At 32.2% G+C, this 17,524-nt stretch overlaps 1 protein-coding gene across 2 annotated transcripts in view; it reads right to left on the bottom strand.

Annotated features, from left to right (window-relative positions):
- The window catches only part of APLF (aprataxin and PNKP like factor), a 62,375-nt gene that overhangs the window by 35,230 nt on the left and 9,621 nt on the right, over positions 1-17,524 (bottom strand). Inside the window, exons 2-5 of one of the 2 annotated variants that reach the window (XM_016137871.2) lie at positions 14,779-14,850; positions 5,858-6,030; positions 3,300-3,447; positions 2,836-2,968 (exon numbers count right to left, since the gene is read on the bottom strand). In XM_016137871.2, coding sequence (XP_015993357.2) covers positions 2,836-2,968; positions 3,300-3,447; positions 5,858-6,030; positions 14,779-14,850 — 526 coding nt within the window. The remainder of the gene's footprint in view (positions 1-2,835; positions 2,969-3,299; positions 3,448-5,857; positions 6,031-14,778; positions 14,851-17,524) is intronic. The other variant, XM_016137872.2, reaches the window with a different exon arrangement.

Here is a 17,524-nt window from a genome sequence, read left to right as displayed (position 1 = left end):
ACTCGGAAAATAAAATGAACTACACCAGTTGAAACTGAAAGGATAGCCTGATCACAGCAAACGTGTACATACATATCAGGACTAAACCAGGAGTTAAACTGAGAAAAGATCCAGGTGAGAACACAAGAGCATATTCCAAAAGAAGAAAAAAAGAACATAGAGAAGGGTAAATTTAGGTGGCTGTATAGTGACGCAGTTCAGAGCATGCATGGGCTTTCGAGTCAGGCAGAGCTAGGTCTCAATTACAGCTCTGGCATTTGTTAAGTGATCTTGGATAAGTCGTTTAACATCAATTAACATTATCTGACCTACATACTGAATGACCCAGAAGATTCCAAAAAAAAATATCAAGATGGTTTCAGATCATCTAAATAAATATTAATGAACACAGTACAGTACAAAGGCTGCAAAAGACAGAAGTAACCTACATCTAAAGGATGCTAAAATGCATCCCAGAAATTGATTTTTAAAAATCACTAGCATTGGTCTATTGAGCTAGGTGATATTTAAACAAATAAAATAACAATAAAATAAGAACTACATAGCAGAAAAAGTCCAATTATTCCAATTTTTAATTAGCTGGTTTCAAGTACTAATTTACTTCTAAATCTTCCTGTCTTTAAAGAAATTAAGCAACCTACCTTTGCTTAATTACAAGTACTCCTCCAAAGTCTAACTTTATAATAAGATATATCTGAATCCAAAAGCTTTTCTATCTTATTTTGAAGCTTTTGCATGTTAAGTACATTTTTACTATATAATATTCCTGTCCAAATCAATGTCAAATTACTCTCTTTTGTATGTTCAAAGTGAAGGCCCAAAAAATGTGTTTCATATTTTATGTAGTATATCGATCAAGGGAAAGTTATTAGCTATTTATAATTTGAAGCAAAATATATTTTGGATTGTTGTAAGTAACATAGTGGTAGCATAGAGGCAATTACAGTTTAAAACAACTGCGAAAGAAAGGACTTTTTTGTAGGGAGGCAGTTTACATTGGTCCAATTTTGGTCAAGTTATTCTTTCTATACTAAAGAAATCATTCCACTGAGGAAAAGTGGCTTCCCCCACCCCACTACCATCCTCATTCACCATTATCTTCAGGCAAGTTAAGAATTTGCACATTTCATGAGAAATATTACTAATAAAAATATATAGGTAATGATGAGGGAGGAAATTAAAAACTCTATAATGGAAAAAAACTCTTTCTAGAAAATTTTAGGTTTAGATACAAAAAAATCTCCAGATTAAATCACGTTTACTTCAACATATAATATACAACCTATTTTTCCCATGAGATCATTCTTATCCCGCTATAATCCAAACTAGCATTACATGAGGACTATCCAGTCCATAACATCCTTGATCAAAAACTTTAGATGGGAGACCACCTAGGAAGACCAGGTGCTGTAGGCATAAAAAATTTAAAAATAATAATAAGGGATTGTAAGCTGACAAGGTCTTTGCAATCTGTGAGGTCTCCTAAAAAAATAAAAATCAATCAATCAATCAACCAATCAAACTTTAGAAGACTTCTGTGACCGCTATGCTGAATATTAGAAACGATAAGAGTAGTAATATCAACTAAAATATATATTCAATTGTGCTGTTAATTTATAAAAGATAATGTTCAGGGTAAAATGAAAGAGTAGCTTGAATAAACTAATCATCCTAAAGAAAACCATTATAAATTTTGGGGAAAAAAAAAAACTTGCAGGCACTGGAGAATGACCCAAAAGGCAGAACTAGAGAAGAGTCTAAGCTTGAAAAACTAACTACGACCTGTGAGGTTTGTAAATTTGTGGCTTTTTTCCTGAAGGCATCCCCCAAATCACAGGTAACAGAAAGCTGCAGCCTACTGGCTTAACTGGACAGGGGACAGAATTTGAGGTCCATGGAGTAGGTAGAACGTTAGGAATAAAATCCTGGAAGAAAGAAAGATTCAGAGAGCCAAGAACCAAAATTTTTCCATAAAATCAATACAACTCTTTGGCTGATGACTGGCGTGGGAGAAGCCCCAGAATCCAGAGAAAAGAATAAGCTGAAAGAAATAAGCAGAGACTGCAGCTGCCATCCACACAGGGGAAACAGAGTTTAGGCCTGAATTATTTGTCTATTAGAAGAAAATCACCTATAGGCTAAAGTAATTACTTATTAGAACAAAAATATGTATTCAGAAGAGCATAAAATCAAGAGTCTCTACAATATATCACTTATGGCATCCAGCATCCAATAGAAAGTCACTAAATAAGAGCATAAACAGGAAACTGTAACACCTAGAAAACAAGCAGTCAATAGAAACTGAACCTGAGATGACTGAAAAGTTGCAAATAAAACGCTGAGTAAACAAGACAATGCATAAAACATTTTAATATAATCTTGAACCAATGGGAATGTCCAGAAGATGAAATAAGTCATTGTCAAATCTGCCATGACAGAGAGCTATACTAGCACGGGGGTCACCTCTTCTTTAAATTCTCCAGCACATAATGTTGAGTGCCTGGTACTTTTTTATTTTATTAAATTAATTTATAAAGCCCTACTGTGCTGGCCTTTTATCTTAGACACGACACCAACAGGTTTGTTTGAAAAGCTATGGTAATATGATTAAGTCTAGCACATAAGATAAAAAGGATGTGTTAAATCAAAAAATAATAGCAGGATGTTTGATAAGTGGCATAGAATAATAGCTTTTGTTTTAAATAAGACTTCATGTACATATCTAAAAAAATGGTAGGCTAAGTTATACACTTAAATATTTACTATCTACGCTATCTCCTTTTGTTCAGAAAAACTTTCAAATTCCGCTTAATGTTTCCTTGAAATAAAACCTACTTCCACTGATGACGGGTGCTGAAAGGTTTCGATCGCTAAGATTTCCTCTTAACATCCACGCTGGAAGGATTCTTTTCCTCTCAGCAGTGTTGGACTGCTGCTTACTGAAGTCTGTACATTCACCTAGGAAAGACTACAAAGGCACCTAATTTTATTATTTATTAAAAATAATCATGCATCCTTAACGAAATTTAAAATTATTTACTTTGCAGCAAACCACCATGAAAAAAATCTATCTGCAACTGTGGACCAAGTTAGTCAAAGTTCTCAAAGAAAGAAATTTATTATCTTTGTTAGCTGAAGTGTTGGTCTAGTGTGATATTCTCTAGAACTTCACTTAAAAACGGCAAAAGCAGATCGGTGCTAGAGGTATTGTCATGATATGTCTAATTTCAGTTGTCTTTTTTCTCCTCGAAATAACTGAAGGAACATGTTACAAATGGATGAGATTTTAAATTTCTCACCACACTATTTGAGGGAAAAGTCTGAGCCGTCGCTATTTCTCTACTTCTTTCCAGCTGTGGGGCACCAGTTGCCTCGTCAGGCAAATTAGCCAAGGAAGATTTTGGTGTCCCATTCAGTATATCATCTTCATCAAACGTTTGACTATTTCTATAAAATAAAATCAAAATTTGTTTATTAATCATTTACATTTAAAATACTTTTGTTGCCTACAATGTTATTATAAATGTGATTCTCTCAATTGCATCTAATGAGTTATGTTCCTCTTTTCATACTTAGAACAAAAAATAGCATAATAGAATAAAACATGTTCTTCATCTTCTGCCCATGGTATCATAAAATACATTAATATTTCCAAATTGTAGGCCTAAAAACCACAGCTATTTATGAGATGAGGAGCAACTATCTCTCTCAAGGCATAAGAGATATTTACTTATTCAGTATTTGTCCAGATAGTCCATAAAAGTGAAGATCACCACTCAGCATCCAAAGAGAAAATGCAAACTGCAAGAACACCAGTTAAACTAGTCAGGCTCCTGAAGAAAAACAAAATCCTGATGTCAAGTTCACACATAGCTGCTACTGGGGTTCTGGCCAGTACAGTCACTTGTAAAATCTCCCCAAACTTGTGAATGGAAGCTAAATGTTCTGACACAGAAGCATTCATGGTCACATGTGGAGCAAACTAAAACACACAATCATATCATCTGCAAATAAAGTTTTACTTTTTTTCCAATATGATCCATTTTATTTATTTTTCTTGCTTTACTGGACTGGCTAGGACCTCCAATAAATGATGAATAAAAGTTGTGCAAACAGGTATCTTTGTTTTGTTCCCAATCTTAGGGGGAGAAGTTTCAATATTTTACTATTAATTATGCTTTTTTTATAGGAGGGAAGTTTCCTTCTTTTCCTGGTTTTCTCAAAGGTGTATTTAAATCATAAACAGGTGTTGAATTTTGTCAAAGTTATTATTATACATCTACTAAAGTGATAATTCTTTAATCTGTTAGAGTGAATTGCATTGATTGATTTTTATGTCATAAATTGACCTTGCATTTTTTGGACAGATTCCACTTGGTCAAAGCATATTATCCTTTCCACATATTGCTGGATTTGACATGTAAATATTTTGTTATAAGGAATATGGGTCTGTATTTTCTTTTCTTGCAATATTCTTGTCTGATTTTGGTACCAGGATTATGAAAGCTTCATAAATGAGTAAGGAAGTATAGCCTCTTCTATTTTGGGCAAAAACATCTAATACTGATAGTCTTCCTTGAAAGTTTAAGAGAATTCACTAGTGAAGTTCTTTGTGGAAAATTCTTAAATTGTGAACTCAATTTCTTTAATAGATATAGGACTCACCAGATTTTTCTTTCTCCCTGAATCAGATTTATTAAGCTGTATTTTTCAAGAAATGTATGTATTTATTTAGGTTGCCAAATTTACTGGCATTCAGTTTTAAATATTTCTCATTATTCTTTTAAGGCTGCAGGTTCAGTAGTGATAGTCCCTCTTCCATTCCAGATACTGATAATTTGTGTTTTCTAGCTTTCTTTTTCCTCGGTAAGCCTTGATAAGGTTTTCCCAATTTTATTAATCTTTTCAAAGAACTAACTTTTGGTTTTGTTAATCTTATTTGTCTATTTTATACTTCATTGATTTCTAGTCTCATTCTTATTATTTCCTTTATTCTATCTACTATAAGATTAATTTGCTCCAGTTTGTCTATCTTCTTAAGGTAGAAGCATAGATCACTGGTTTTATAGCTTTCTTACTTTCGAATACAGTCATGTATTATAAATTATCCTCTAAGGAAAATTTGCATCTCACAAATTTTTATGTTGTTTTTTCAGTATCATTCTCTTCAAAATGTTTTCTAATTGTTCTTGTGATTTCCCTTGGGCCCATAGTTACTTATGAATGTGTTTTTAACTTCAAAATATTTGAAGATTTTTCTACTTTATTATTATTGATTTTTAATTTAACATAATATCAGTGCAATTAGAGAACATATGTATAATTTTGTCTATCTACTTCTACAGGTCCAGTTTATGTATTCTATAGTTTAAAAGCTGAAATGAAGGCAAATAATCTGCTAATGACTGCCTCAACAGAACTAACATATTACTTTTAACTTTACTCCAGATGCTTATTGTAATAATTCATTTTCTCAGTTTCCCTATTCTATATTTTCTGTTATTTTTATGAGAAGTTATACAACTGTAGTCTAAGCCAGAGGTTAATATCTTAATAGAATTTTAAAAACTAAAGAGAAGATTAAGAAAATATCAGTTTCAAATGAACTATTCTGGTTATTTTTAGATGGAAAATATATTCTGAGCACAATGAAAAGACACCACATGTGGGAACAATCACTACTGAGGCATAAGTTTCCAAAGTCAAATGTTTTTTTAGAAACACACATACACCATGTAACTCCTATATCACCAATACAGTTTAACACTAAAATGGTTTCTACTGAAACATTTGTGGATGCCTGAGGCATTAGATTATAAATATCATTATTTAATCTTGTTTCATCAGGCACTCTTACCTTAAGGTACATTCCAATTCCATTTCAGAATACGTAGAGAAAACATGGAAAATGTATTTGTCAACTAACAAAGAAAAACTATCTCCAGGATTCAACCAATGCCATACATTTGTCTTCAATGGTAAGAGCTGGTTCTTCTCAGAAGACTGATAAAAACATGGATTTGTGTGTATCTAAAATAAAGGAAGAATACAGTGATGTTGTAACTCGAAATTATGACAAAAATCAACTAAATATGAACTGATACAAAATTTTAATATAAAAATAACAGGTATAAATGAGACTTGAAATAATAACTACTGTAATTATTACCAGTACATAAAAAAAGGGAAAATGCTGTAATATACCTCCCATTTCTCTAGGAATCGAAGAAAAGAGCAAAATTATCAATTACCTGGTTAAAAGATAGTTCTGTTTTACTTGAGATGACTGGACTTTATAAAGAGAAATGTAAAAAATAATTCTCTGTATGGAAACTAAGTCCCCAACGTGAATATCCAAAATTCACTAATCCCCTGGAAATGGCTAGCTTCTTTTCCACTTATTTCCCCCTAATAATTTCTTACTATGATGAAAAAATGAAAAACTATAAGAAGGGAGATTTTGATCTAATCTCTCCAGCAAACAACATAGTTTTTTTTTCACAGTGCCTCACAGAGGAATCTTATTTTGTCTGAATGAAAACTCCCACTATGACGATCATCATCCATATTCAAACTGCAAGTAGTAAACATATCAACCTCAAAACTGTTACAATATCCACTATTTTGCATTATGTTTGCCACCGACTGCTTCCATGTTAAAGATAATGAAGGTGCCTCCATAACTAAGAGCTATTGAAAGACACCTTAAAAATTCCAACTAAGATCAAGCAGAAAGTGGCCACTTCCAAAGATGAAATTTTTGTCCTCAACATGATAGTTAAAATAAATAAGCTTTAGTGTACAACAAAGCAACCTACATTAATACAGCTCTTGGGTTTTTAACAGAATCTTACATGCCGCGACTCCCGCAACCACCGGCCCATCTACTTCATCAGTTTAAATAAGACTTTCTAGAAACATCAACAACCTCCATGGCACAGCAAGGTAATTACCACCCTGGGACTGGACAGCTGCTGCACACCTGCAGTTTTCCTATTTACATTTCATTAAAATGTCTTAAGATATAACTATATTTTCATACATTAAAACTTTTTCTCCTCTCAACCACTGAAAATAACTGTTAGGTGTTAAGGTATGTTTTATTCACCTTGAGTTTAAACAGACTGGAATTCAGTATAAATACAGTAGGTAAAAACTTCTATTCCTACTGTAAAAAAAATTCATTAGGGATAAATTAAGGATATTTATATAACCCTATTTTTAATGTATTTTGAAATTCTAAAAATGTATCAGCACTTTTTTTCTTTTTAACCCTCAACAAATTTCTCTTAATTAGGAAACTTGGTTAAAATTTGTATTAAATACACTCACTTTCATTTTTAAAAAATCATAAGCTTTTATATAACTAAACTAAGTAAAATATGAACAAGTCTAGAATATTGTTATAAAACATGAAGAAAATAATATTATTAATTTTGGTAGGCTACGTTGCATTATATTTTTCAGTTGTTTTTATTAGTTTTAGAAGATGAAAGTGATTGTTGTTAAAAAATTTAGTTTGTTTACATTTTACAAAAGCATTTCTACAGAAAAACAAACAGGGTTTTCAGGGGTAAATACAAAATATTTTCTGATTTAATTTCTATTACATATTAAAACACACCGAAATATTCACAAACCCTTACTGAATATCTACAATGTTCTCCCACTCTATCCGAAAGTCAAGTCCCAGATCATTTATTTACCTCTGAACTATCTCTACCATTTGCACAGTCACTCCCTAGTGACTTATATCCACCAACTGCATCTCTTGCTTGGCCTAACATCACATCAAGGCTTCCGGTCATTCACCTCATTGCTTCCCAAGGTATTCTTTACATTTTTCTGTGTAAGCCGCTATTGAGTCCCCAATATAAACAAAGCACAGTGGTGAAGGCTCTTCATAAACCTACAGTGGTTTCCAACCTCATCTCTCACCTTCATACTCCCAAATCTTCACACATACAACTTTTGATTGAATCATGAAGGTCTACTCAAAATACTCTTTGATTTACTTCCATCTGAGATGTATGATCCCACCACACTTCTGTTTGAACTGGTGTATCTGCAATTGAACCAGTCCCTATCAGTTCAAAGATTACCTATAATTATCCAATAAATCACCACTAAACTGTCAGGTCCGTGGGTACAGATAACTGTACCTAATGCAGAAGCCTCCAATAGCAGGAAGAATCAATGATATTTCAACTGTTAGTCAATAGTGAATAATCTCAGGAATGGTTCCAAACAGTTTACTGTAAGAAGTGGGGCTTAAAATTTAATGCATTTACTAAAAATGCTACCTGTTGAGTGACTTAAATAGATTCACCCCCAAAATCATTTCAATTCCATTCTCTATAAGATATGGGTTGCACAATTCTTTAAATATTATGTATATAATCTATACAAGTAAGCAAACTAAATTTTTAAACAACTACTTTCATCTTCTAAAACTCTCCTGATAGCAAGGAGCTTGGTACAAGAGCTTACTGGCTTTCAAAATTCACCCCTCCCACCCCCCCCCCCCAAAATTACACAAGTAACTTTGTCACTTATCATGACTTCATTTCATCAAATATCATAACATTAGACTTTTAAACTTTCCAAAGAACCATGAATTTGGGGAAGGGAACCTAGAAACTATTTGGCTCAATTTGTAAAGACAATAACTACATTTTAGAAGCCAAATTGTCCAAACCATGTTTAACCAAATAGTGGGGGAGAGGGAATATTAATACAGAATGCAGGCATTAAAGCCAAGGCTGCCAGAAAAATAAGCATTGTTACCTACGTGCCCTTTTGACTGTTTGTTTTTAAAGACAACTTTAAAAGCTGGAATGAATATAATCTGCCCAGTCCTGGCAATTTAATTTCACGAGGATCTGGCCACAAGTCCTTCCTGAGGTATCTGCAATTGAAAACATTTCTATTTCTTTTAAATCTGTATTAAAAGAAAACAGTAAACTTGGGAGATAAAGGTAGAAGTAAAAATTTAAAAGAGGCTATACAACTTTGGTAGGCAATTATTTTATTCGTCAATCATTTTACAAATTATATGCAAAGCTACATGAGAATAGAGATGTAGTGCCACATATTCTAAAAAGAGTTGTGAATGTTTGATTTTTTTTAAATCAAGTTATACTCTAAACTTAGTGTTTAGAAACCTTTCGTCATGCTATCAGTCACCCCTCATCTATCTCCCAAAGTGGTTCTCTGGCTCAGGTCTAGAGCTTTTGAGTGCAACAAAGCATGACGAACCACCAGGTTCTGAGCTTAAGCACACTGCTGGGCTTGGAAATCTTACTCCTCAGCCTTTCCAGTGAGGCCTCCCCCTTCCTTGAGTATTCATTCCACAGTCACCAGAGTCAGGAATGTTGAGTAGTGGGAGGGACAAGAATCAAAACAGGAATGTACATTAACTTCTGCCAGAACCCTGAATAGTCTTTAAATGAGATTTGCTTCTTATAAACTAATATAAGACCATGTTCTTATTCATGAGCATTTTGAAATTCAGATGAATCTCTAAACAACATTAAATAATGGTATAGTCCTAAATTTACAAAGGCTAAGACGTAAAATATAAGACATTAAACTCTAAGAGTAGAAAAAGTAAAATACTTTTAAAAAGGAAATTAACTATATTTCTTTAAAAAGGCATCACCAAGTGAAACATTTAAAAAGGTAAACCCAAGTCAAACATTCAAGTATATTTTCTTCAGGTGAAAGCACTTAACATTTAAATTTTGGGTGGTTAAACATCAAGCTTAGCAAATCCAGCCACAAAGAAAGCAGACCAATGTGTGTGGCCTATGATCATTTTTTTTTTCTTTTCCTAAAATTATTCATAGTGGAGATCCAAGAACTACGAGCAAAAATGATATTCTAAGAAATCTAATGTTTGATCCTATAACTTATACCTAAATATTACTTATTGAACCAGTATTTTTTTTTAATTATGAGAATGTGTTAAAGTTTTTTTTTTATTAGTTTCAAGTATACAGTATATTGCATAGACATTAACATAGTTTATAAAATGATCCCCCTAATTGCTCTCTTTCTCCTCTGGCTCTCCACCTGGCCATTACATTAATGCTGAATGCATTCCCTATGTCATGCTCTCCATCTCCATGATCATCTATCAACTACTAACTTGTAATCTGTACATCTTTAACCTTCACCTCATTTTCCCAGCTCACCAACTAGCCCTCCCGTCTGGCCATCACCAGATTGTCCTCTATATTTGAGTCTGTTTTTGATTAGTTTCTTCTTTTTGTGCCTTGCTTCCACATATAAGTGAAGTCATATGGTATTTATCTTTCTTTATCTGACTTAGTTCATTCAGCATAATAACCTCTAGGTCCATCCATGTCATTGCAAATGGTAGGATTTCATTTTCTTGATGGCTGAGTAATATTCCATTGTATATATGAACCATAACTTCTTTATCCAATCGTCCATTGATGGGCATTTAGGTTGTGAATCAGTTTTTTAAAATCTATGCCAAACTATATACACTCCAACTGAAAAGCCACACACACACAAAGTTTTTTTTTTTAATTATAAAGTAGACCAAAATCTAGCAATATTAATAAACAAAAAGGGAGAAGACATGTACACAAAAAAATTTTAGAATAAAAATAGTGGCATAATTACACATAAAACAGAACTTATGGAAAGTAGTAGAATACCATAAATACTTCATGCAAATAGACTTGTATAGTCAAAACTGAAAATAATGCACATAAACATTTGTGGCTTGCTTAAAAAGTATTTAATTATAAAAAGAAGATTGAATTTGACCTATATTTTAAAAATATAATCAATAATTAAAAATCTTTCTAATCTCTCCCCAAACCAGAATCAAATGGATTTAAAGATTTTCCTAAATATTCAAACTCTTCTGAGATGAAAATGATGGAAGTCTGTCTCTCAAATTCCTTCAATGAGACTAGTTTAACTTTGACTCTAAAAAGCAGACAAGGGCAGGCAAAATACTGGCAAATGCGAACCAGAGCGAATAAAAGATATGAACTGCCCATATGAGAGACATATCACTGGTGTGTGCCTTTTAACATATCTATGGGATTATAAATGTAAATCTAAATAGATTGTGCTATTATTTTAGAAATAGTGCAAAGAAAGCATTATCCCTGAAGAAGTGGAACTAAAATACGAATCAATTTTCTATAGCTTTCTCTTGGAATTATCATTAAATATTAAAGAAAGATGATGTGTACCCAAAAAAAGAGATTGCTCAGATTTTCAGTTTTTTTTTTTTTAAATTTAGAAAGCATTCTCTCTCTCTCTCTCTTTTTTACAAAAGTTGTAGAAAAGCTATTGTAGTTTATAACTATTATACAAGTACACTCATAATTTCATGGGAAGAAAAACCATTGCAATTCAGGAATTTTATTGTGCAATAGAAAAAACACAATCATCTAAAGACATATATTTTGAGGATCAATACCAAATGAATTAAAAAAATCTTTTACGATCTATATGGATTTATAGAACTGCTCCATCACCAAGAACCAAAAAGAATAAGATTTTATTAAAATTAAATAAAAGTACTGATAGTTATGAATTTAACCTTAGGACGTAACTAACCACTGGAGATACAGTCATTTGCAGAGAATATTATCATTTCCCTTCAAAATGCATTTTCTCCCTGCTGATACCAGACTGCAGATTAAATTTAAATGACACAAAAAAGCTAACATTATCTCCTCATGCAACATTTCCAAGAACTACTAAAAGCTAGAGACTTTTTAAAGGGAAATATTAGAGGAAAAAAAGACAAATTCATCCATTTTTAAAGTACAAATTAGTAACTGCCCTAATTGCATTCGTCTATCACAGTCAAAGCTACTTTTTTATTTGATTAGCTTTCTAAATTGAAGCAGAAAAAATATTTAATGACTTAAACATAATTTGGCGTGTATAGCATACAGAAGGGATCATCGTAATAAAACATTTACTCTATTCATTTATATAATTTTACACGTCTAAGCTAAAATGTCTCTTGACACTTTATTACAGTTGTATATATAACTTCAGCACATCAAATAAATTGTTCATCCCACTCTCATTATTTTCAAGATCTTAAAACTTCTATTAACAATTAGTCAGTTTTAGAAGTTCTCTAAATTTCTCTAAATTGTATTTTGTAGGTGCAGGTGATAAATAAATCTATTTCAAGGGAACAGGTATTTTATTGAACCTATATTAATATAAACAAGAACTCAAGCATTACAAGGAACAAGAGACCTGTATATACACCAACCCCAAGAAGCAGCTTTCCTTCAACTAGTATAATGTAAATGTAATAATTATTGAAATAAAATTCAAAACCCAATTAAATATTTTCTAAAACAGCATACAAATTCTAGTACTAGGGTTGTACATTTCCTTAAAAGAAAATACAGTTTCCATTTCTTCCAACGTTTGGTAATTTGGCATTACAGAAGTAACTGCTGTACACTTTTTCACGTCATAAATGTCCTATAATAATTTTTGTAAGACATAATACATGTCACATATTATATATGATCCCTCTGCCTAATTTAAGGAAAAGAATATTACCACTGCCTTTGATGTCACCTGTGAGTCTTTCACTATCCTATTCTCTTCTCAGTCCCCTCAGAGGTAATTATTACCTTGATTTTTGTGTTTATCACTTCCTTTTTTTTTATGGTTTTACCATTCATGTTTATAACCCTGAATATACTATTTATTTTGTAAGTAGAACCATATTGTATGTATTCTGCCAGTGCTTGCTTGCATCATTCAGTATTATGTTTCTGATTTTAAGCCATGTTTTTACATGCTTTCACTATAATTTAGCTTCACTGTTGTAGTATATTTCATTAAATAAATACATCACAATATATTTATCAATTCTACTGTTGATGAAAATTTATTTTGCTTTTGGTTTTTTGCTATTATGTAAACAATTTTGCATTTCATGTTCTTGTACAAATTTCTTGGGAGTGTGTGTTTGGTCTGTCTTGTAGGGAATGCATGCCTTCATCTTTAGGAAATAATGTCAAGTTATTTCCAAAAGCGACAGTATCATTTGCTCCCACCCAGAGTTTATAACTATTTTCTGTGATAACTGCAAATACACAGGATCTGAATACTAACAATACAAATCTAGAAAAGTCTATAAACCTATTGCAGGAGCTGACACGCTCTGCTTAGGTATAAAAAATAACTAGAAAACAAGTACTACTTAAATGTTATACTTGTCAAAAAATTAAGTACTCACTATAAGCTCTTCACTTCATTAACATGAATTACATAGCAGTAAATCTAAATAATGTAGAAAGGAAGTATTAAGTCATGAGTCTTCCACTTAAGGAGCCAGGTGTACTATTTGCCATAACTGTTATTTTGAAAAAAAGGTAAATATATACTAATGATATGCTCAATCAGAAAAGGCAGGATAAAAATTTAGGGATCCCTATATTCTTTACTTTTATGTGCTTCAGTAACCATGAAATCAAACTTCTTTATTTTAGGCTATAGTAGTTCATTGAAAAGATGTTAACAATTACGTATTGGAAAATATAATAATTTTGTAATAATCTATGATATCCCCACTCCCAGAAATGCCACAAATAGTTCTCACTGCAGCATTTACTCAAGCATTCTACAAATGTTAATTAAGTATCTACTGTGTGCCAGGCATTACACTAGATACTAGAGATCTGAAGATGAGTCAGTGTTTCTATGATGGATGAGCTTATTACAGTCTAGCCTCATCATGAAAAATAAGATTGTTGGAGAGGATTCAGAGATGAATAACTGATGGTAAAGAGACTCCCACAGGAGTGCTACAAATATTAGTACTTTTCAAGACACCAAGACAATGCAGTATGAGATACAAACCTTTTTAAAAAGTATTTACGGAAGGCTGAGATGGTATGAATTCAGCTTTAGTAAAAAATTTTCCCAATACTAGAATTAAAAGGCATACATCTCAAATTTGGAAACTATTCAACACAGGATAATACAAGTACTATCTATATAAAAGAAAGAACTAATAATACAACAAGAAGTTGCACATTCAAGCTGAAAATACATATAGGTTTTAAAATATGTTAAAAATTAATGAATTTCATTCCATAATAATTTTACCACCACAGTATCAAGTCCAAAATAAATGGACTCTCATATACATATTTCATTCTCTCACACACTAGATTCTACAAATGAAAATTATAATCACATAGCATATTCTCAGACACTAATGTCCCTACGATACATAAGTGCTTAAACTACAAAGAGAACAAATGACATCCTAGCCCTTAACAGGAACTTTCACATTAAAATTATTTTTAAAATCCTCAAGTTGAACAAGGTCTATATTTTAGAAATATTCAACTCTACACACAGAAGTATAGAAATCTGTTAAAATACAACTTTATAACACTTAAATGACTTTAGTCACTACCCCAGAAAAATAGCCATTACAAAGTTATAGGCTTTTTACAGGATCTTATTTATAATATCCAATCATGAACAAAATCATAAGGTATACAGGAACTGGCAGTCATTTTGCACTGAAATTCTAACTATATAAATATAACATTGCCTCATGGAAAAAAAGTAGTTTAAATAGTTTGATCTTTAACTCCCAATCATCCTCTAGCAATAAGAAGGATACGTTTTCACATTAATTCCCTATTTCCATAACCTCAGAAAATAAGCCCCTCTAATCAGGAGCTGGAAAAAGGTGAGAGACAAAAAGTTAAAATAAATCATTAACATATTTACCGGTTTGATTCGAAGCTGACCACCCACCACCTCAAGAATGGCATGTTTTCTGGACACTCTCTTGTCTGTTATCTATAGTGGAAAAAAATAAAAATTTCAAACAGCCATTCCACTAAAAAAATAACAATAACAACCGCCCTCCCTCAAAACCATAACAATGTTTCCAAAATTCCTAGGCTAGATATCAAATATATTATGCATTCACCAATTGCATATTAAAATGACTGTCCTCCAAATAAAGAGACTCATGGAACATTGGACTATAGACTAGTGGTTACCAGAGAGTAGGGGTAGCAGGGAGGTAGATGGGGTAAAAGGGGTCAAATATGTGGTGAAAGCAAGAAACTTAACTATGGGTGGTGAACACACAATACTAGATAGATAGATAGATAGATAGATAGATAGATAGATAGATAGATAGATATGCCTTCTGTTGAATTGTACACCTGAAACTCACTGGATTTCATTAACTAATGTCACCAAAGTCATAGAAAAATAAATGGCAGAACAGAGATTCAAGCTTGGAATCTAACAGATCCCAAACCTTACATGATGGTTTCCATTCAAGACATATTTAGTGGCGATTCTTAACAATAAAATTCATAAAATTAAAAAAAAAACCTATATAATATGTTCTTACTAGAAAACATTTAGGTTATAATGACAAAAGAGTTTAAAAAGCAACAGTGTGGTAAATGTAAAGCTTTAGGGTCAGGCAGACCTAGGTCAGGAAGACACACATTTGAGCTCTGGATCCATCAGCACTACTTAAGACAACAGGAAGGTAGGAGAGATAGTAGTGAAAATCAAATATTTACAGTGAAGAAGAGATGATCATCTATTATATATATTATATGTATACATTAGCTTCCTGTGTTTGAGCCAACAGTGTTCTACTTATGCTCACAACTATTTCTACATATAAGTTAAAACATTGTTTGCACTTTAAATGCTAAAAATGCCAATCGGGCCCTCAGTGCATGGCTATAAAGACAAGAGTTAAGATTACCTTCATAATTTGTATCTGATACATAACACAAACGTTTTGAGCATCAATTTAACACCAAAATTATTTGGTCTATCTTATGGTTACGTTAGTATCTATCGCTTCAACTTTGATATTACCAAAATTATAAATAAAAGCAGACTACAGCAATGCCTAAATTCAAACCCATTAGTTATGCAAAACCATGCAAAAATGTTAAGCTGCCAAAAATCAATACTCATTTTTTTAAAATCAGAGAGCAGTTCCACACTTAAGGCTGTGACTAAATAAAAACAGTAACATCGAGCATCACAGTGGAATGAACTTTCCACACAGCTACAGGTTATTATTTGGGATATTTTCTAAAATAAAATATCTTAAAGGTAGCCATTTAAAATATATCCACTATTAATTAGCCACAATGGCAACTTCAGAAAAGTAAATATAAACTCACCATCTATTCTATCAGAAAAGAGGAGAGACACTTAGAGGTTCCAAAAATCTTTCCCATAATGTGCCTTAGTGGACCCAAATCAATAGCTATTATTTCATAACCTACCTCATCATTTGTGTAGATATAATCGTTTGCACAGAATTCTCACTTAAATGTTGAGATTTACCATGATACCGTTACAGCTATTATTCACATTTTACATATTTGGAGATTGAAAGTCCAGAGAATTTAAGCAACCTGTGCAAGCTACTCTTTGAATAGGTAGTACTCCAAATCTATTCTTTTATTAATAAAAACAAATGTGTGAAAAATATTCATATGACTCTACACCTACATGTAATCATTCAATTGTAGTTTCAAGATATGCAAATTATTTTATTGCGGGAGTAAGAAGTTTCTATTCCTAACTTGGGTGCTAAGATCTCATTGTTAACTTCAATAATACAAAATGATTTTCTAACCAACAGAGTAATAAACTGCCAAATCTAAATCCATGACCTATTATGATGGTTCCTGTAATAGTCCAGTGTGGTTTTTTTTTTTTTCAAGCTATATTTTTGCAGGAAGCAATAATGGATTACTCTTTCTTTGAAGTAAGCTTCACAGGCACTAGCAAGAAAAAGATTTTTAAATAATATAAAAGTATAATGTGACCTCTAGTGGTCACACGATTCCACAGCAGTATAATTGCATAGAAAGCGACGTATCTCTAGAGTACCAAAAAAGTGTTTTTAAGCGTCTTTGAAATTAACATCACTCAGGTACTTAGCTATAACTATCCCTTTTCCATACCTCTAAATAATGAGTAAGCTAACAAATAAAATAAAATAATTTATGCTCTCAATGGAAAGCTTAAATTTTTAACAAATATTTTCATTTTAACATGGGTTGAGGAGGGTGGGTGGTAAGTGGAAGGTAGGTCACAAATAGATTATCCTAAAGATCTCATGACTTAGTCCATATAACAGCTGATCACTGATTACTGCTCCTTGTACAAAGTATCCATACATCCTTAATAACAAGTAACTGTAAGAGCAATTCTTTATCAAGACCAAGGTACTGTTCTACACTTATGTAATTCTTTTTTAAACTTCGCAAAATCTATTAGGAAGATACTATTATCTTCACTTTTATAGGTAAGAAATAGCAGTGCAAAGAGGTTAAGCAACTACCTGAAGTTACAGAGCCAATTAGCAGCAGAACCAGATTTGAATCCACAGGATCTGATTCCAGAGACACCTTTGCTCTTAATACTGCACTGCTTCCCTCGTTATCAATATGTAAAACATTATCTTTTGGAATATTTG

This window comes from Rousettus aegyptiacus, unplaced genomic scaffold (genome assembly GCF_014176215.1).
Source record: "Rousettus aegyptiacus isolate mRouAeg1 unplaced genomic scaffold, mRouAeg1.p scaffold_m13_p_7, whole genome shotgun sequence".
Lineage (NCBI taxonomy): Eukaryota > Metazoa > Chordata > Mammalia > Chiroptera > Pteropodidae > Rousettus > Rousettus aegyptiacus.
This window is presented reverse-complemented; position numbering and strand designations above follow the sequence as displayed.